The sequence below is a fragment of the Amblyomma americanum genome, chromosome 7 (genome assembly GCF_052857255.1).
Source record: "Amblyomma americanum isolate KBUSLIRL-KWMA chromosome 7, ASM5285725v1, whole genome shotgun sequence".
Taxonomy (NCBI): Eukaryota; Metazoa; Arthropoda; class Arachnida; order Ixodida; family Ixodidae; genus Amblyomma; species Amblyomma americanum.
The window spans coordinates 68,315,196-68,336,389 of NC_135503.1; the positions used below are offsets into that span (position 1 = coordinate 68,315,196).

Genomic DNA, 21,194 nt, shown 5'->3' on the forward strand with positions numbered 1-21,194 from the left:
TTTTTTTTTTCGCTAGGAGGCACTGCTCGGAGCAGTGCTTCTTTTTTTACATATCTAATAAGGGAAGAAAACGACGTTGGTTCATAGTCTCCACTTGTGGTCATCATCATCATCATCATCACCACTTGTGCTGTTTCTTCTCTTCGTGTTTGCAACATAGTCTTCTATCCTAAATAAGCTTTTTAAACCGCCTGAGCATATTATTAGCGCATAAGCGCTACTTTTTCTGAATATAGTCAGTTTTTCCTCTGTCACACGCCCATGAGATTCCTAAAGAGAGACGTGGATTATCTAGGAAGTTCTTAACTTGCAGGCTGCCTGTAATCATTCAATTATTCCTTAAATGTGAGCGTCAGCAGAGCCTCGCTGAATAAATCGGCATGCCACCGGAGCTGATTGATTGGCGAAACTCATGAAAGCCTATACGATCTGAAACGCCGCTGAGCAGATACTCTACCTACGTAGAAGGAAGGAAAGAAACGACTAGTAAAAATAAACGCGGAATGCGAACCAAACGATGTGCTTTAACGCACTACCGATTAGCTAGGGCATTCGCTACGCTTGGTTCGCGATGGTTGAGGTTACGAGGTTTCATTCAAAGTCTACCACCGCTTTTCGCGAAAGGCAGTGTGAAGGATTTCTAAAGATGATAGCTGTGAATGGGATGACGTGCTACGTTAACGTCCCTTCAAACCTCCCTGTAAGTGTCTTACTTTGTGCGTGTCATGAATTGGTTATGAACGCGTGGGAGTGGTAATTTTGCATCTCTTGCGTCTTAACAATGCATTCGTGCCCGCTTGAACAGCAACTCTGAACTTTGTCTAGTGAAGCCGTCGGAGAAAAACTGTGCGCTCGGAAACTCACCAGGCGGCTCTCGTTAGGTCTCTATGGTAACGGCTGTGCTTTTACACGGTCAGAGCTAAAGCGCGAACGCTTTATGAAGCAGTCTAATGACGATATGCCGGTGGCTTTCCATCATTAGGGCATGGCTTTTGCATCATGCCCCAATCAGCTGCCGCCCACCGTGCGCGCTTCCAGCTACATGTTACGAAACAGACGCTACAATATCGCAGCTGGCGGTGGCACACTATAGGACGTATCAAGGGCTCACAGTTATTCGTTCGGTATGTGAACACGTCACCTAGGTGGAAAGGTGAAGCTGGTTCCTCCAAAATTCAATCATAAAAGTCCCGTTAACTTAAAGGAAGTCCTCATTTCTACTTTTACATACTTTTTTTATCTCACAGTGGTGATGACGGCCAAAGGGACGACGTGCCCTCAGCTGAAGTGATTATTGTAAACTGCTTTAGCATGCGATTGCCTCTCAGCTGAGTGTCCACAGTGGCATCCGCGAGGGGTTGTACGGGCAGAGAATTGCACCACGTCTTAAAATACCTGCGCTGTCTTTATGAACGCGTACTGCCCGACGTAGTTTCAAGGAAAGATACTTGTTCAATTCGCTGTATTTTTTTTCCTGCGTTTCTCCCCTATACCCTCTAACAGTTCGATGCCGTGTGCTGACCAAAACACACGGAATTCGCCTTTCGGAGTCGCTATAGATGAGCAGCCGTTTTTTGCACATGACGATTTATTCTTTTCTACAACAGCCCCTTAAGTGGCCACCGTAGGCGTTCATTTTTCAGTGATACTGAGAAATATTGCTCTTTCGCGAAGCACTGAGACCAAGTACGATTCATTTAAAGGACACAGGTATATTTACTACCTAGTACTTAATTTAGTCGGCTTTACGATGAAGAGCGGGACATGCTTTTTACTTTTATAAGAAACAAAACGTCTCTCGTCACCTTGACGCAATCCTTCCAGTCATCAGCACTCTTCTGCTGTTTCAACCACTGAATTGTTTTCCTGCAGGTAGCCTTAACATAAATAATGAGTAGTGAAGAAATCCCTGAAGATGTAGATATTGTTCACTGTAGAAGTGAGAAAAGAAAGCTGTGTTTGCGATACGTATACTTGTGTAGTGCTTGAAAAAATGCTGTCAGTTCAATGTATATGCTACAGATGCTATCCTAAGAGTAGAACCAAACATATATATTTATTCAAATATGTAGCATTTTTTATTTCTTCATGAACACAAAAGCTTTGATTCTACAAAAAACACAAAGGATTGAGCTTTCTAATTATAGCTCAAAAATTAATTACCACGATGTGACACGCTGTTAGTAAATGTTCATAAGCTAAACACTTCTCATTAAGGATATGTATAGTGTTTTGTCTCTCTCCAGGCTCATGAGTACCCCTGTGAATCTAGCGGGAGAGCCTAATACAGTGTATTCTTTCGTTTAACTGTGCGAGCTGCTGCTTTCGCAGTGCTCTTGTTACAGATTTCGTCATGCTCCGAAGGAGTATTCAAACTGTATGAAAATGCGACTCCATGTCCACACGTCCCAGCAAGCGCGCTGGCAAGTACAGTATATCAGGTGGTAAGTGAACGTCCGAAAGGACTTAAGGAGGGGAACTGACTCCCTCATTTTTTCTTATAAAAATGGTAGAAATGCACATCGCTTATAAGACGCTCCAGCCCCTACTCAACCGCGCCTCATTTTTCTTTTTTTTTAGAATGCGTTAGCCCTCAAATGGAACTTATATATCCTACCAGCCAATCAGAGGCCGAAATTCTACAGGATCTTTCATTTAAGAACCATTCGTGACTGGCTCACAATCGTCACTCCGGCAGTCGTGATTGCCTGGCGCAAGAAAGCAACAGCAGAAGTGTCTGGCAATCACACAGCGTTGCTTTGAGAAATAGGAAGTAGATTTCCTAGGGACAGCTGGAACTTTTCCTCCAATGCCTTTCAAAGCGATATAGGGCATAGGTACCATTAAAACTATAGGAAACGTTCGAATGCCAATAAGCAAAGTGGTCCAAATGTTGCTCTTTCATCTACTCTCACGAAAAGATGCACATCGCGAAAAGGTTCCCAAAACACATGGTTTCGCATAAATCTGTAGTCAATTATAGATTCAGATAGTACAATATTTTAAATAAATGTTTTCTTTGTGGATTTAGCACCGTTTATGACAACGCGCGTTTATCGTCAAACTAGCAACATCTTACAGAGTACATCTTTTAACTTGCACCCCCCCCCCCCCCTCCAACGGATCGTTCATATGTCAGAGGTCTAAAGCTGCCTTGAACAATAAAGTGCTTTTGTTTCCTTTTGTTAGAGGGGCCTGTTTAAGCTCACAGTGACGGAGTCTGAATGCGCAGGCATCTTTCCCAGGCATCTTTCGCAGAAAGTACGGACACCTTTGATCGGGCAGTGGCCAAGGGGCTCACAGACAAGATGCTGTATCCGTGTTTGTTACAGCCTACGTTAAAAGGAGCTTAGCTTAGGACAAGACTCCCTTGAGCCTAAGTCTAAAATAATCATTTACAGACAGGTCACTCCGAGAGTATAGCAAAGAAATGGCCTTGATCAGGCTTAATCAAGAAAGTTCATGTCTGACCACATCTTGGCGAGGTCGCTGCCTTCGGTCTCCCTCTTAAATTTCTCATTCAACCTTCTCAGCTGTTCTTCAGAGAAGTGGTTTTTCCAGTCTCCGACGACCCCCTTACGAACGTAGTTGATGCTGTTCGCGGCGTCTGATCCAGCCGAGTGGATCCCGTGGTGAAAGTACTGAAATCCTTTGAAGGCCGGACCTTGAAACTCGAAGCTGCTTCGAAAGAAGTCTTGGATCATGTCGTTGGTGTACTTTTTCATCTCGTCGACGCTACTGTACTTGATAACGTCGCGGAGTCCCTTCCGGTCGTCTTTGAGGAGGTTAGCTTCGTACTATGCACCCATGAACCGAGCTATCTTAAGGATAACCTCTTCGGGCTGACGTTTCATGTCTTCGTAAAGGACAAAAAGAACGTTGGGATCCCGGCTCCGTTCGTACCAGTCCTTGTAGAAAGTGACGAAGTTGCCGCAGTCAATTTCGTCGTTCATGAAATGTTCGAAGGTGTCGTCGAAGGTGCCGTTGTAGTGGTATCCGACAAACGTCAGCCAGTGGTAATGCAGGGACACGATGACGTCACGCGGGTTGCGGGCAACCACAAGGTACTTGGCTTCGGTGCTGTACTCGAGCAACTGCACCGGCAGGTGTGTTTTGAGGGCCCCGGGTTTTTTCATCCATTCCACGCACTCGGCTCCGAAGGCCTCAATGTACGGACTGGCCCTGTAGAATTCCTCAGCATTGGCTGGTGGCACGCCGCAAGTCTGTATCAGGTAGACTACATGCTGGGTCCAGGTGGTACCGCACTTGACATAGGTGACAATGTAGAGGTCGTCTTTCGTGGGTTTGTACTTGGAAGCTGATTCGATACACTCTCGCGGGAAAAAGCCAGGTAGAGGTACACCCTTGTAGTGCTGCAACACAGGCTTGTTCGTCTTCTTCACCTCACCGCCAACTGTGATGAAAGGACATAGCCGCATTATTAAATACTTTATTGCTTCGTCGAACTGACCAAGATTCATGTGAGCGTTGCTACGGCACATGGAGCAGTGCTTAGAAGACCATATGGCAATGCAATACAAAGACAATGTTAACTGGGAATTTGGGCACTGCCACTTTGACCTAAGAAGAAATCCTAGTGTTACAGCGCTGGCACTATAATCTCTATAATTGACTTTCTGTCCACAAACAACAATCAATAAAGTATACTACGAAACAGCCTAAGAAATGTTAAACGAAAGGGTTCGTGTTGCTAGCTCTTGTTCAAGTGCTCCAACTTCGCATTTGTAGAAGATCCAGACTACTCGCACACTAACCTCGATTACTAACCTTGATACCCAATCTGCTAATTTTGTTTAAAAGCGGTAGCTATGTACAATAAGCGAAGACTAATATAAAAAAAATTCGCGCCCACCCTGTCACAGAGAGATTGTTTTTTTTTTCGCAGATAGGATACAGAATTCTGTAGAGCTCACAGTTTTTTTTTTATTGCTTTTCTGCAGGGACGTGCTTCTAACTGCACATTGACTATCTTTCTTTTGGTGATGTCTGTCTTTAACAAGGTTTTTTTTTTCTTTGTACAACAACCTAAATATCCCCTATGCTCCTTGGTTTCGGTGACAGTTCGTTTCCGTCATTTAAAATAGAGCGAGCAAGTGTATTTAGATTGCATTTAAAACCGCCATTACGATTATCACCCTCAAAATTACCTTTAACGGCAATGTTTAAATAATAAATCTTGTGTATATCGTACGTGCGACATATTTTTTAGCACGCAGCTCGCCTTCTTATGACACCCGGCACCAGTAATCTTATCAACGAACTGAACGCCATTCAAAACCATTCTGCAAGTACCATTACTGATTATTTAAGTCATTCTAGTGTCAGTGTCGCCGCACGTCGCCATTGAAATTATCTCGTAGCTCCGCACCTTCATCTCCCCCCCCCTCCCTCCCCCCCGCCGAATTGTGTAAGTATGTTATTCCATAATATTGTAATTCGGTTAGATCTAATTAGAGATGAATGAACATTAAAAATGTAATTCTTCGCGCATGAATATTGTATATCGACTTTGGCCTCTTCGAGCAATATCGTCCAAAAATAATAGATGAATTAGCACGCCTCTTAAACAGTTCTGCAATCATCGCATTTTCTTTGTCTTCGTGATTTGTCAACTGTAGCTCCAAATCTGCAGGTTCGGGACGTCCTATACAAAAACAGGAATGCGGACTTTTGTGAACGCATTCGTGAAAGGTTAAGTTCGTTATTAATTTTCCTCGCCCACGCATTTCCCCTCAAGTTATTAACGCGACAGCGCTAAGGCCTCGGTTCTACAAAAAAAAAAAAAATATGGCGTCGTCGTCGTCGACGGCGTCTTCAGCGTTGCGAGCGAAAATTCCCCTGAGAAGTAACATGGGTGGCCGTCCTAGGCCACGTGACCATGCGACATCATCACAACCTGCCAACCGTATTGTGAGCAAGCTGTCCAACGTGGCAGGTGGCAGTTAAAGTAATGATTGGTCGCGAGAGGTTGCTAGAGAAGTGCAACCTGGGTAGCACAAGGCCCGCCGGTGGCAGCACCTGCCATCGCAGGGCAGTGGCGCATCGCTTAACCGCTGCACCACTGCGCCAGGAGAGGTATGAGGACTCCCAGGGATCTATGAATGCAATGTCGAGAGTGATCAATTCCCAATAACCCTTTAACGCTGTCGCGCCATAGCGTTAAGGCGGGACTTAAGTGTGCGCAACGTTCTTGAGCTCCTTTTTTGTTTACTAAAATAAAACTCAAATTCGTTTCTTTGCCATCAACAATGTCAGAAGTTAAAGGAGGTTCCCCTACACTTACTATTTTTTGCATCTTCGGCTTCCATAGTGGCTTCCAGCGAGCTTCCAGAAGATGCTCTGCCTATGCGTCGCCTGTGCTCCGCGATACTAGCTCTCTCTGGGGGTCAAAAGTCAAGAAGAACGGACTATGGCCACCGTGCCTCATTCACAATAGAAGGGATGTCTTATCCGAAATCAGTAGCCTCGGCGCCGCCAAGCCAGTTTGTTTTCTTGTTTTACCATCCGCGCTAGGGTGGCCAAAAATGAAGCCCTCGTTCAGATGATGGTGCACTCGTTCGAACAATAGAGCTCTTTCTGTTGCCAGCTCCGCAAGCAACGCCTTTTTTTTTTTTCTTCGCACGTGTGTCTCCGCCGCCTTTCGTTTCGCAATCAGAGCAGCGTCCACAAGCGCCACACTGACCGGCTGCGCTGTGAGCAGCAGTATCTATTCAATAATGCGAAAGCTTTACAAGGCTAGGTCGGCACCGAAAGTGTCCGCAAAACGTGCCGCCGGATGTGACTTCATCAGCTGGTGACGTCATCAGTCATGATCTGAAGAGTGATGAGGTGACGTATATAAAGTTAAAGATTAAACAATATCGAGTCAGAGTCATTAGTGATCAGTCATTGATATCAGTCATTAAGTAATAAGTGTAATAGATTACCGCAATTAGTGATCACGACTAATGACATAATTAACTACACCTCTTAATAATGCTTATTAAGTACTTCAATTCGTTGGTTTAGTTCGTAGGGCTAATTGGTGAGGCCATGTGCATCATATGAGTGTGCCGTACCTCTCATGACGTCGCGCCTAAAACAAATCAGAGTGCAGCAACAGAAAAGTACACATCGTCGAGTGGCAGCACCGGAGAGCGGAGAGTGGCGGTCGGATCTTAACGGAGTGTGTGACTAGGTGTAGAAATGCGTTGACTAGGAGCCACCAACGTTGCAGCAAGCGCTAATACTTTCGCATATCTCCAATGCAGTCTCTTCTGTGATCTATTAAGTTGTTTTTTTTTTTCCTCCCACGCATGTCACACGTGTGCGATGACATCAGCCAGAAGAGGTAGATGGCTGGTATGAGGTTCAAACACAATATAATTTATATTTTGTCACAAGTAACCTTTCTGCGAAGAGGCAGTCATTAGTGACTACTCTAAGTAAAATCGATTTCAGCCATGTCGATGCATTTAAAGTCGGGTCACAACTACGAAGCAATGATTGTCTAGCGTAGTAATTTCCCACTTCATTTCTTCACGCCCTAAGTTTCACGTCTGTGCCGTTTCATGCGGGTCAAGACAGTACCCAACAATTCTGGACAAAAGTGTTTTTGAACACGAATGAGTTTACGAACGCAATGTTTTCATATAATGTGAGATTTCACAACAGCAATAAATATAACCACAGATCTCCTGTTGACAGGATTGCATTTTTTTTTGCTATTAACGTTTTTGCTATCCTCAAAAGCGTTCCCTATTGGTTTTCTGTGGCAGTCATACCTGTTTGCTGCCAGCCATGACAAAAATTTTAAAGAAAGATTTTGCAACACATCGGAAGAATGGACCATTGCCTTCATTATTTCCATAGCAGTACTTTACAGTCTTTTTATTATTCAAAATATTTGTCCAAGAATGTTGGACATGAGTCTGCGCTTTGTTGCATCTCTTCTTTTCTTCGTGTTTCAATGCACTGTTTTACCATCGAACCAGAAAACATTTAAGACATAAAAGCACTCTTGGCCTCCACCTCACAATTTTTGCGGTCGTGCCGTTGCTGCTACGGTGTATCCATGCCAGCATCACCCCTAAATGTTTCGTGCCGAAAGTGGCGCTGAAACCACCGTCCTGTTTTCTGTCTATTTTCTCTGGCTATGGAAGGTTTTCCCTGGCTCTGGAACAATAAAGCGCTGTGACGCATGCCCGAGATTTTTTAAACGATAAAGTTATGCCAAAAATTTTAATCTGAGAAGAAGTTTTATGTTAGGAAGACAAAAATTCGTTCTTGTAAGATGGTGGAACCGGTGAAGCTGACGCAGGACAAGAACAAAGAGGCACACACACGCTTCCAGCACGAGCTGCTGGAAGCGTTTTAATCAGGAAAAGTAAGCAGATATGGCAAGTGATCCTTCAGCCATTATCACCGAGAAGGAGTTTCAGTTTTTATCTTCGTAAAGTTTTCCTTCACCTTTTTCAGAGTGTCCGCTAGCGCGTGAACGATGTATAAATGTGGCTCAATTCATCGGAATAAATCAGTTGCAAGTCCAGCGGTGTTGTGTGTGTGCCTCCTTGTTCTTGTCTTGCGTCAGTTTCGCTGGTTCCACCATCTGTGCATTGTGAACCAACTAGCCCAGCAATTTTACTCTATTGAACTACCATTCTTTTACTCCTCCTCGTACTTTCTGAGCCTGCCAAGGTAGCCGATTTCTGGGTTCTTCGTCGCAACCGCAGTCATCGTGGGGAGGCGCTCTTAAGATGCCGCCACGGGCCTCGAAACACCTCTAAAAGCTCTCTGAGCATCTATGTACGGGTTATAACTAGTTAGCAAAGGCAAGATAGGAGTACACCTTATCATGGATTGTCACCTGGAACATACCTGTGAAGGAAGTGATTAAGGATTGGATAGAAAGGGCGCTGACACACACACAAAAAAAGGCCACGTTTACGTTTCCTCTCGTTCGCGACTCACACGTTGTACAGTAAGTGCCTCCAAATATTAATTCTTGTGTTTCCCCACAGTCTTAAGCAAGATGTCTTCGCACATCATTTCTTCATCAGGAGGCTTGAGTGGAGCGCCTTAATATCTTGTATTCAATAGCACACACACAAAAAAAATCTTTCCATTAACGAATGCCCACCGCATTACGGGCTCAAATTTTGTCGCGAAACACTGAGCGCGACGTGGTGCGAAACGGGAGGCGGTTAGTGATTATGAACGGCAAGCGTATCCTTATTTTCGGGAACTATGAGCACGAATTGCGTTCGGCGGTGCGTTGCCGTAGCCGCCGCCCACATTCGTGAGGGCAGCGCAGTCGCTGGTAACCTTGTGAGATCACGCCGTCGCCGCGTCCCGTTCCGAGTGCCCAGCTGCGCGAACACGGCGCCTCTGTATCTGCTTTCTGAGTAAATCACACACCTCTTGCCTGGAAATGCCGCTGGGACTTGCCATTCGCAGGTCGTGGGTTTGGAACCTACAGGCATCATGTGGTTGTTTTTTCTTCTGATTTCTAATCATTTATCATTAATTAATTGAACTATTTATCTCCCATTTATGAGCACAACACATTAAAAAAAAAGCGCCCCCTATGCTTCTTGGTTTCATTGAGTGTTAGGCTTCGCCATATAGGTCATAATGAGCCCCTCTTTCCCCTTCCCTTGTCTCTTCAATTGAGGAGTGAGACAGTTACAGTGCCATTTCCTTTTCTGGAAAACCAATTTTCCAAAAGGCAGGGTACCCGCCGCGGTGGCTCAGTGGTTAGGGCGCTCGACTACTGATCCGGAGTTCCCGGGTTCGAACCCGACCGCGGCGGCTGCGTTTTTATGGAGGCGAATGCCAGTGCACGTTAAAGATCCCCAGGTGGTCGAAATTATTCCGGAGCCCTCCACTACGGTACCTAATTCTTCCTTTCTTCTTCCACTCCCTCTCTTATCCCTTCCCTTACGGCGCGGTTCAGGTGTCCGACGATATATGAGACAGATACTGCGCCATTTCCTTTCCCCCCAAAAAACCATTATTATTATTATTATTAAAAGGCAGGGCAATGATGGTCTGTGCAGCCCTTTAGGGTCATTCTGAAGTCTGTTATCGACTAGACACGTGGAAGATACGGGAGTTTTCTAAAAGCAGCACTCCTGTTGACGGTGAATAAAGACGCGTAAAATGCTCCCGTAGGCATGAGAGATTGATCAGAAAGAACTGCAAGCGCAGTTGAACAAAAAGATGAAAGCAAGGTCCCTCGTAAGCACGTGGCCGCGCGCTTTCCGCCCATTGTTCCTGAGATAATAGCTGCCATTGTTTACGCACCCTGCCCCATGTTATTCTGAAATGTATCGTTGTCTGTGAGTATCAGCGTGTGGTGTACTTCAGTTTGGTCTCTCTTCAGCGTACCTCCGGAACCACTGCTCTAAACAACCGCCAGACTGCATGGTGTTCGTTTAGAATCTTTACCAAAGTGCATACTAAAATCAGCGTGTTCACTGAATGAAAAAACGTATTAATTATGCTTCATAGCTGCCTGCACTTAGCCAACTATTCATGCGTCACTAGTCCATGAAGGTGGTTCGACCATTTTCCAGCATGGCTATTTATGAATAAATAACTCCATTGGCGTGGAGTTTAAAAAATTTAAAAACCAAGCAGTTAAAAACTAGCAGAGGGTTCGCGCTTGTTAAACCTAGTGATACGAGCAAAAGCTCTGCTAAGCATGGGTACGCATGGTTTGGCGCGGCTGGCCTCATCCATCGCGAGACTGAGCGACCGAGTGCCAGCGAAGCAGCTCTGATGCCCCCCCCCCCCCCCCCCCCCCCCCGTAGTCACGTGCTACAGCAGCGGCAGGGCTCCGAGCGAGCGCAGCAGTGGCGCCTCTTCACAGCTGGTCACGGGGTATGACGTCACTTGCCCCACCTCCGCTCCGCCGGGTCAAGGCTAAACTCGCGCCACATTTTACCATGGGAGTTGCAGTGCGAAGAGTGGAGCTTTCGTGCTCCGCACAATATTAGTTCGAGGCCTGTATTTCGTGCTTGTCAACAGCCCTAAGGTAGCTAAAGAAAATTTACACAAGCCTGACAACCAAAATCGCCTGGGCTTACACAGGTCATGCAAAGAAAATAACCGAGCACAAAAAGGCTTCGCCCCCCACCCCCACCCAACCCCTACCCTTGCTCTACCCGATTCATGCATGCGGCTTGTGCACTGAGAAAACTTTTCAGCGAGGTATCGTCTGAAGTCTAGCTCGTATCTCGTGTGTACCATATTATTTTTCTTAAGCGATGTTTATTGCCTCAGGGCATAAAAACTATGAAGTGAGAGATGAGTAAGATGCTTAAATAAATGAAGAAAGGTGGGCTGATCTGATGAAATCAAGAAGCGAACAATGATATGGACCCTGTGTCCAGGCAATATAGGAATTCCGTACCTGGCGGCAGTGGGTCTCTCACCGGACAATCCGGATTCCTATATTGCTTGGACACAGGGTCCATATCATCGTTCGCTTCTTGATTTCATCAGATCAGCCCACCTTTTTTGATTTATTTAAGAGTCTTATTCATCTCTCATTTCATAGTTTTTATGCGCTGAGTCAATAAACATCGCTTGAAAAAAAAAAAAAAAAGAGTAGAGCTTTCGCTCTAATATAAAGCTTTGTATAAGCAATACAGATCTGCATCGGCGGCTAGACCCAAAATATGACTAAAATATACCATTTTGTTTTCTTTGAATGCATTTTGTAAATTACCTGATCTCTTTAATTGCTTTCTTCAACTGCGATTTAAAGCTAAAACTAAACTTACTTCTTGAGAGTGAACAGAACCTTCTTAGTCATAGTTCTCTTCCTCTGCGTGCCTCATGAGAAGCACAGCTACAGATCGTATACTACGCTGATGCTAAAGGCCCGTATAATAGCGTTAACGACGATGCCATCTCCGACTCCGAATTGCCAAGTCCAGCGCGCTAGACGTGGCAGAGCGTAAAAATCGGGTGTAACGTTGGATACGAAGCTAATTCATTGACAAACAAAAGCTGTGTAAAAAACACCTTGCGAATTTTTTTTTTTTTGCGCGCGGGGGGGGGGGGATCGTTTGTGGCGCGTTGTTGGTCGTTGTTTCCCGCAAAACGTAACACAGGAGCGGGAGTGTTGAAAAATAAAAGGAGAGATTCTATTCGAGCATTACACAAAATACTGGTGTAACGGGTTCCTTCATCAACACCAACTGTTAATTCATTTAAAGGTGTATGCGGGTATAAGCAACGTTCAAGGTCTAATGCTGAAGTACAAGAAACAATACCGTAGTTTTGCGGCAAGAGGCTAAATAAACTTTGCTTAATAGCACAGCGCCACCGGTATAACGAGTGGTACAGGACCAAACAACCCGTTTTACGTGGTAGCTGCTCGGATCATCGACTGATCGCAAAAGGAAACTTCTTTTGATAAATGAGATAAAGCGGCTCAAGTTTTCGGCCTCTATTTTTAATCCTTGTGCACTTGCAAGCCCTCTTTTATATATCTGAAAAATAAAAAAGAAATTGCGTGGTGCGCCAAAATTGGGGCTAGGCTTAACCACACAAATTCCAAGGCAGGAAGGGGGTTCCTGTTCCTCATTTTGACTCTTAAGTATATTACTCCTGGACCACCACCTAAAATGTGGTAAGTAAGGGAGGGAGGGGGTCGCCCAAGAGCGCGAGTCTATACGGGCCCATCGGGGGCCCGCATAGCCTATTGAAGTTTTTAGGAACACTTACCTCTCCTTGCTAAGTTTAGGCGATGTCTAAGGGAGGACGAGCCACTTGTCGCACACATCGAAGCCGGCTTGAATTCTTCAAGCTACAGCTGTCATAACGCTCATCTATGGAATGCTCTCAAGCTTAAGCCAGTCTCAAAACACTACCAAAAGCGCGCTCCTACTATTTAAACGTAACCACGTCCTGACCAGGGTCAGGACATACCAGTAAGAACGGGACTTTGAGACTGATTTGAGACTGCGTTCAGATTTAGAGCGTTCCGCATTTTGGCCCATGGTCTGAATTCGCCACCCCAGAGAAGCGGGCTGAGGTGAATGTTTACCATCCTAACGTTCATGGGCTACTTGTTAAGTGCGATTAAACATCAGTGTATCCCATAAAGTATCTCCAAGTGGGCACGGGGAGTGAAGTAACATCAAAAGCATACGAGACTCCAAACAACAGACGCTGCCCAGTGACAACAGACGATAGGATCGTACCAACAATACGACTCATTGTTATGTTGCTTTGTCGTAACGAGAGATTTGTTTGTTGTTTTGTATTCCTTATCTCTAGTACTCTAACTTCTTTAGTTGTGTGTTTCTGTAGTCTGTTTTTCTGGAGTTCATTTTGTTGAAACTACAGAAAATTCTGTTGTTACTAAAGAAATTTTTGTTCTTACTACACGTTCACGGGCGCAGACATTAATAAAATCTGCTCTCACAACAGAAAATTTTCTGTTGTATTTTTCGACTGGACGGCAGCGTACCCTACCAAGAAATGAACACTTGTGGGAAAGCCATGATCTGACATTTACTCGGGAGCCGATGGCTTCATATGTTACATCCGCTAATGACCAAGCGATATTCGCAAAATCATGTCAGGTGTAATCAGTCAAGACCGCTCGTTCTGCTGACATCTCATTTGCCTGAAAAGCCTGCTGGCAGTGGTTTCCCATGTGCCAAGCAAAGAATAAATTGCAGCGCCCACCACTGTGCAACTTTCATCTTTCTGAGGACAAAACAAACCACTTGGTTTCATTTTCTCCCTTTAGGTTGATTAAGGATAAAGAGCGTGTGAATGCCGTAAATCCCTAGCCGATTTTTTATAAGGCAAAGTATAATGAATTGACGAAGCCAATCTGGTCCACACAAAATGTTTTTTTCTCTTGTAGAGTAACGAGAAGAAATAAAAATTTTGCTTTCTCGTACCGTTAATCTGTCATTTGTGAGGCTATGCATGATCGGTTATTATCTGCATGCACGACTAGACGCTTAAATAGGCAGCCAATGAATGGGCTGTATCACTTGCTGCACAGAAAAAAATAAATATACTTCATCCGAATCAGAGAACCTCCAGGTAGTAACCAACGCGGCCTCAGCTTAAGCACAGCACGCTGAGGGATGTCTGTTTTCGCCCGCAGCATGTTTAACAAAGAGGTGTCGACTGGGTAGGGTAGTAACCCTACTATTAAAACAACGAAAGAAGGAAAAAAATTGGAGGATCGCCGCTTAAGCTTCGCCTTTAAGAGTGGAACGCGACAGCGTGTGGTGGTGGTAGTGGTTTTATTAAAAATAATAGTAAAAAGGAAGGAAAAGATTTTTGCTAGCCCCGGCATCTGCTATCGATACTGAAGCACCTGAGCTAGGGCAGCGGAAATAAAGAATAGCAGGAAGAATGGAGGAATGAAATGAAAGAGGTGAGGATTGCAGCACTTCCAGGGAGTCCACGGAACGTCATCGCCTGTTCGGCGCGGCGCCTTGCCCGTTAGACAAATTGCTCTGCTACGCACGGTGAAACGGACGCGCGGAGCGGCAAATTATGCACGTAAAAGAACTGCCAGGCGCCTTGCCGAAACCCGCGGGACTCAAGTTGCAGTCGTAGTTCGTCGGCACATGGTTCTCAACAAATCCTATGCCACGAACGCCAGCATAGCTTCCGCGCCGAACGAACGGGCAGCAAGCCGCAAGCTTCGTGGTGAAGGCGCCTTGGATGTGCGCTGCGTTCGCCGCTCACCGCGTGATTCCTGCGTGCCCGCACGGCCCCACTGCGCCCGAACGAGACGAGCGGGAGGCGCTGTCGTCGCGCGCTATGTAGGGGCAGTGGCGTACATTTCGAGGAGGAGGAGGAGGAGGAGGAGGAGGAGGAGGAGGAAGAGGTGGGAGAGGAGGAATTTTTCGTTTATGGCCAACGCCGCCGACACCAACGACACCGGCTTTTCTGCGACACGGGGCCTTTAACGCTATCGCGTTAAATATGCTTCCGCAGTGTGCATTTATCGTGCTCACTTGCTTAGAAAGTGTCAAAAAACACTCGAGTGGTTCAGTACTTTCATTTCAGCAAGCACGGGAAGTAACAGCCCAGTTACCTGAAACAGATAATGTGCTTAGAAAATCAAACAAAAAATGCTTGCAAAGCATAAAGACAGAAAGGGGGCGGGGGGGGGGGGGGGTTTGCTGTTCGCTTCCGGACACTCTGGAGGCTTTGAGGCTTTAAAACACGCCATTACATCCTCATGCATGTAGCAATCGGATAGACTCCTTCTGGAGTTACGATCGAAGAATGTTAGCGCAGGGAAGTTATCGGACTCAGATAGCGGGGGTGTCTTGGCCAGGTGCTGATTTCAGTAAGTACAAATTGCAAAACGCAATGCAAAGGGGAGAAGGGATACAACCAATCACACAGACAGAGGCAAAAATACGCTTCTGGTTGGGCAACACTGGAATAAGATATCGTATACTTCAAAAATACTGCGCAGAAAGATGTAAATATCGCAACTTCGGCGCTGTTGTCGATATGCGGCTGCGCAGCCGCGCGAACAAAAATTCCGAGCAAAACTTTAGTCACGTTTCTAAGGGCGACACATTCGCATGATTTTTGCAATGGAAATACGGGGTGAATTATAATTTTCCGCTTCCTCGTGGCAAATATTATGTCCCGCCAACGCGTCGGTGCTTAAACTGAACACTGGATGAACAGATTTCAGCTTGCAGATGCTCGAAGCACAGGCTGTCAGGGCGACACGCTTGGTTTGATGAACGATTCTGACGCCTGCAGTGTAAGCTCTGAGTGGCAAGCCAGCGCTCCCGTATTTGAGCCCAAGGTGTCCATTGCAACGTTCAAACCCTAACGCTCGGTCATCAACGCATCAGTGTGTGTCACCAGTCTCAGGCGCGTGCACCGTTCGCGGCCTAAATTTAGGGCGGAATTCATTCTTAGCACTACCAAAAGCGAACAACCCGCGTCGGGCTTGTCATGGCGCTCAAGTATACTGTCAGCGCAAGCACCTCGCACCTCGTATACGTTTTCGCTCTCTCTCTCTCCCGTATACACAACGCAAAGTGAACTTAGACTGAGAGAGGTCACCCAGCAATAAGGCCTCCATTTCGTGAAGATACACAGCTTTGGGTGTAAATATTCATGGAGAGAAGCCACGGCTTCGGCGCCACCTTAACTAAGTCGGCCGTCAACCAGAACATTTCGCGCACATCAATTTCGCGCAGAGGCATATACTGGCTACAGGCGTTTGTTGTGTGGCGATATCATAGAGCCGGACATGCATGTTTTGCACCGTCTGTTTCTTACATTCTAAGCATTAATACACCTACACGAGTGTAAAAAGGAAAAGGGAGTAAGGTGTCATTTAGCGTACACCCATTTATAAAAGGAAGTGCGTTAGAGGACAGCTTACTTCCTTTTACTCCTTTATGTATATAGCACACGGCTATATATATATATATATATATATATATATATATATATATATATATATATATATATATATATATATATATATATATATATATATATATATATATATATATATATATATATATATATATTTAGAGTAACACATTAAAAAAAATAACGTTCCCCTATGCACCTTGGTTTCGGTGACTGTTGGCTCCCTTCATAAATATTTATGAAGGGAGCCAACAGTCACCGAAACCAAGGTGCATAGGGGAACGTTATTTTTTTTTTAATGTGTTACTCTTATCAGTGGGATAATAATACTTAGGTTAATAAATCGCTTAAATAAAATTACTTTAAAGCAGCAGAAAAAACAACCATGCCCCCGGTGGGATCCGAACCCACGACCTCCGAATATCGCGTCCGGTGCTCTTACCAACTGAGCTACGGCGACGGCTGTCCAATCTGCTGCTCTCGTGGGTATTTAGGTTTACTGGGTGTACGCGAGCCTTGAGAGTGTTCACCAGCGCCACCCTCGACCATAGCGGCGGACGTAGCACGTCCTGTAATACCGCGAGTGTAACGTGGAACGTCATCTAACGGCGAGGGCGGAAACTGTGCGAGAGCCCTTGTATGCTACCTATGCCATCAACACTGCCAGAACTGAGACCCTCGTTAAGCCAATAGCAGACAAGGTAAACGAAATGAGGGGCTCGTTTGACAAAACTTATGAAGGGAGCAAACAGTCCCCGAAACCAAGGTGCATAGGGGAATATTTATTTTATAACCGAAAAGCTTCACTACGCTAGTCAACACAGCGCTTCGCGCGAGCCGGCGTATGTCGGAGGACGAGTGACGTCACGCACGGCGCAGGTGGCCGCCGCAGACTCCGTCGCCTGTTTCTCTCTCCCTAGTCACTATACTGCGCATGCCCCACTAGTAGCTCCGAATCATAGGTGTCCCGCCGCTGCGCAGCGCCGCGCCTTTCCTCAAAATCCAACTCAATTTTCAGTTTTCTCTTTCTTGTTTCCCTCCCTCCTTTATCTCTTCCTTTATGGCGCGCTCCGGGTGTCCTCCGAGGTATGCGAGTCGGTTACTGTGCCATTTCCTTTCCTCAAATACCGAACAAGTAAGCCGAAGGCGTTCATAGAGTTCATTGGCGTTGACAACTTTGCAAAGGCTGTTGATTTTCACGAAAGGAAAGGCTCACAACCAGCTCCGTGGGTCAGTGGAGACCGCAATCTCGCTTTCATGTACGTGGTGGTGGTGTCCAACTGCAAAAATCTGCTTTGATTGTGTTCCGCACACTGGATAGGCAGTGCGCCCTCCCTGCCACCCTGGAAGGTAGCATGCAGTTAACGGTTGATCGCGAGATTGATCACCAAATGAACGCTGCGGCCTAGCTATTGCTGCAGAGCCGCATGTCAGCCACAACGGTGTCAGCGCTAATGCATACAGGCCACACCTCCCTCTCTCTCTCACCACCGCTACATGTATCACAGCACGAATGAGGCGTCCCCATATCCAGGGGGCCACTTATGCACCCTTCCTTTGCTCAAAGCCATCGCCGTCTAGAACATTGTGAACGCCAACGCCAATGAACACAGTGAACGCCGACGTCTTTCGCTTTGTATACCATGGATTAGCTGCGCTAATCGACATTGATTTTTTGTGTGTTGTGATTATCAGGGGGATAATAATACTAAAAATCAGTGGGATAATAATAATAAAAAAACAACCATGCCGCCGGTGGGATCCTAACCCACGACCTCCGAATATCGCGTCCGGTGCTCTACCAGCTGAGTTACGGCGACGGCGGTCCAATTTGCTACTCTCGTGGATATTTATGTTTGTTGGGTGTAAGCGAACCTTGAGAGTGTTCACCAGCGCCACACTCGTCCATATCGGCGGACGTAGCACGTCCTGTAATACCGCTAGTGTGACGTGGAACGTCATCTAACGGCGAGGGCGGAAACTGTGCGAGAGACCTTGTATGCTACCTATGCCATCAAGACTGCCAGAACCACCCTCGTTAAGCCAATAGCAGACAAGGTGAACGAAATGAGGGGCTCGTTTGACAGTCTTATGAAGGGAGCCAACAGTCACCGAAACTAAGGTGCATAGGGGAATATTTATTGTTTTTATGTGTTGTGTTTATCAGTGGGATAATAATACTTAGATTAATCTATCGCTTAAAGAAAATTACTTATAAAGCAGCAGAAAAACCAACAGTTAGTACAGCACCGGACGCGATATTCGGAGGTCATGGGTTCGGATCCCACCAACGGCATGGTTGTTTTTTCTGCTGCTCTAAAAGTAATTTTCTTTAAGCGATAGATTAATCTAAGTATTATTATTCCACTGATAAGCACAAAACATAACAATAAAATATTCCCCTATGCACCTTGGTTTCGATGACTGTTGTCTCCCTTCATAAGTTTGTCAAACGAGCCCCTCATTTCGCTTACCATATATATATATATATATATATGTATATATATATATATATATATATATATATATATATATATATATATATATATATATATATATATATATATATATATATATATATATATATATATATATATATATATATATAACGGCTTTGCTGGCCAGAATCACACAGAGCGAATATCGTTTTACACATTCTCTCCCATCCCTTCTGCTCTTGCGCCTCAAATCTCCACATTTGACCAACGCTGCCGAAGTGTTCAGGTGTAGGCCATACCGTAAGTGCTCTTTTCGTTAGAACCTACTCCATACACATGCACCTACATGAAGACTTCGCTGAATGTTGCATAACAAGATCATAACAACCAATAACTTTACCTGAGCTTAGATGTGTGCTACCACATCTGTTAATTTTTTCCTGGGATCACAATTTAAGTGTCAGTCAGAAACTTTAGAAAAGATGTTTTTTATTTACCACACAAAGCTGATCTTAACTGGACTTCACTAGACTTATTGTCAGCCAGTTATTCCTCTACATGGCCTTCTCAACACCGACGCTTAGTCCTCCTTTAACACCACTCGAACCGCCACTTCCACTCAATCCACCACCACCACCACTTCCACCCCCCAGCCGTCCACCTGCACCCACTCCTAGATCTGCACCTGCTCCTTCACTTCCTTTAATGCCAAGGCCACCAGAGACACCGCCTCCATGACCGGACAGTCCACTTCCACTAACCCCAACTCCGCCACCCAAAGAGCCGCCTTTCAGTCCTGCAGCGAGCGACGAGCCCTCTTTAAGTCCGAGGCCAGAACCGCCGTTCAGTCCCGGTCCTGCCCCACCACCCGAACCTGATGCGCCTCCTCCTCCTCCTGCACCCAGTCCGCCACTTTTCAGACCGGCGCCTACAGATCCACCACTTAGGCCACGGCCTAAGCCACCTCCGACTCCCAAGCCACCACTTTTTAGACCACTGCCCAATCCCATTTCGGAAACCCCTTTGCCGCCCATTCCCAGGCCACCGGCGCCGCCAGTGCCACCCAGTCCTAAAGAACCGCCCTTCAATCCCCCACCGAGTGATGCCCCAGAGCCACCTTTGATTCCCATACCGAGGCCACCAGTACCGCCACTACCACCCATCTTCATCGAGCCGCCTCTCAAGCCCAATCCTCCACCACCTGAGCTGAGACCACTACCGCCCCCAAGAGCACCTCCACCGAGCCCACCGCCCCTCGCGCCACCGCCTCCGACACCTATGCCGAGACCACCAGAACCGAGCCCACCGCCTGTTCCCAAAGACCCACCGGAGCCCCCTGCAGCTCCCATATCGAGACCGCCTCCCGATCCCAGGCTGCCACGTGACCCCATACCAAGGCCGCGTCCCCCTCCCAGCCCACTGCCGCTTAATCCAATGGACCCACCTCGCGAACCACCACCAAGGCCACTTCCTAGAGTTCCACCTGATCCCATTCCAAGACCACGTCCCGCTCCCAGCCCACCGCCGCTTAATCCAATGGACCCACCTCGGGACCCACTGCCAAGGCCACCTCCTAGAGTTCCACCTGATCCCATTCCAAGACCACGTCCCCCTCCCAGCCCACCGCCGCTTAATCCAATGGACCCACCTCGCGAACCACCGCCGAGGCCACCTCCTAGAGTTCCACCTGATCCCATTCCAAGACCACGTCCCCCTCCCAGCCCACCGCCGCTTAATCCAATGGACCCACCTCGCGAACCACCGCCAAGGCCACCTCCTAGAGTTCTACCAGATCCTGTTCCAAGGCTACGCCCACCTCCTAGACCACCACCGCTCAGTCCAGTAGATCCACCTCTGAATCCACCGCCACCTAGAGATCCACTGCCTCCACCCATATTCATGCCTAGAGAGCCTCCTCTTAGTCCTCCCATAGAAAGTCCACCACCACCTCCGGTGCCTCCTAGACCTACGCGTCTATAGCCGATACCGCTGCCGAGATTCCCCAGGGAGCCCGTCATACCACTTCCCAAGCCGAGTGAGCCACCACCGAGCCTTCGTACTCCACTAAGTCCACTCAAACCGCTAAGGCCCATTCCGTTTCGAATAGCGTAACCTCCGGTGTTGGGCACCGCGAGCCTCGTGCCTCCAAGGTTGCCTCCAAGACCACTTAGCGCCATATTTCCCAGCTGACCACCACCTAGTCTATAAGCGGGTGCCAAGCCTAGGCCGCCCCCGTAGAGACCCGAGCCTCCTCTCGTTCCGCCGACGTACATGCCACCTGGTGATCCGATGAATCGAGAGCCTAAACTAGACATCGCGGACATTCCTGGCTGCACAAAACCAGCCCCTAAAGCT

At 46.7% G+C, this 21,194-nt stretch overlaps 2 protein-coding genes across 2 annotated transcripts in view; one reads left to right on the forward strand and one right to left on the reverse strand.

Annotated features, from left to right (window-relative positions):
• Positions 1 to 21,194, forward strand: part of LOC144099290 (uncharacterized) — a 52,485-nt gene that overhangs the window by 5,305 nt on the left and 25,986 nt on the right. The gene's annotated exons all lie outside the window — the stretch shown is intronic.
• LOC144099285 (sulfotransferase 1A3-like) lies at positions 1,716 to 6,462 on the reverse strand. Its single transcript, XM_077632469.1, has 2 exons — positions 6,305 to 6,462; positions 1,716 to 4,414 (listed from the first exon to the last, which is right to left on the reverse strand). Exons 1-2 carry the CDS (start codon positions 6,327 to 6,329, stop codon positions 3,798 to 3,800), a joined length of 642 nt encoding a protein of 213 aa, XP_077488595.1. The 5' UTR covers positions 6,330 to 6,462; the 3' UTR covers positions 1,716 to 3,797.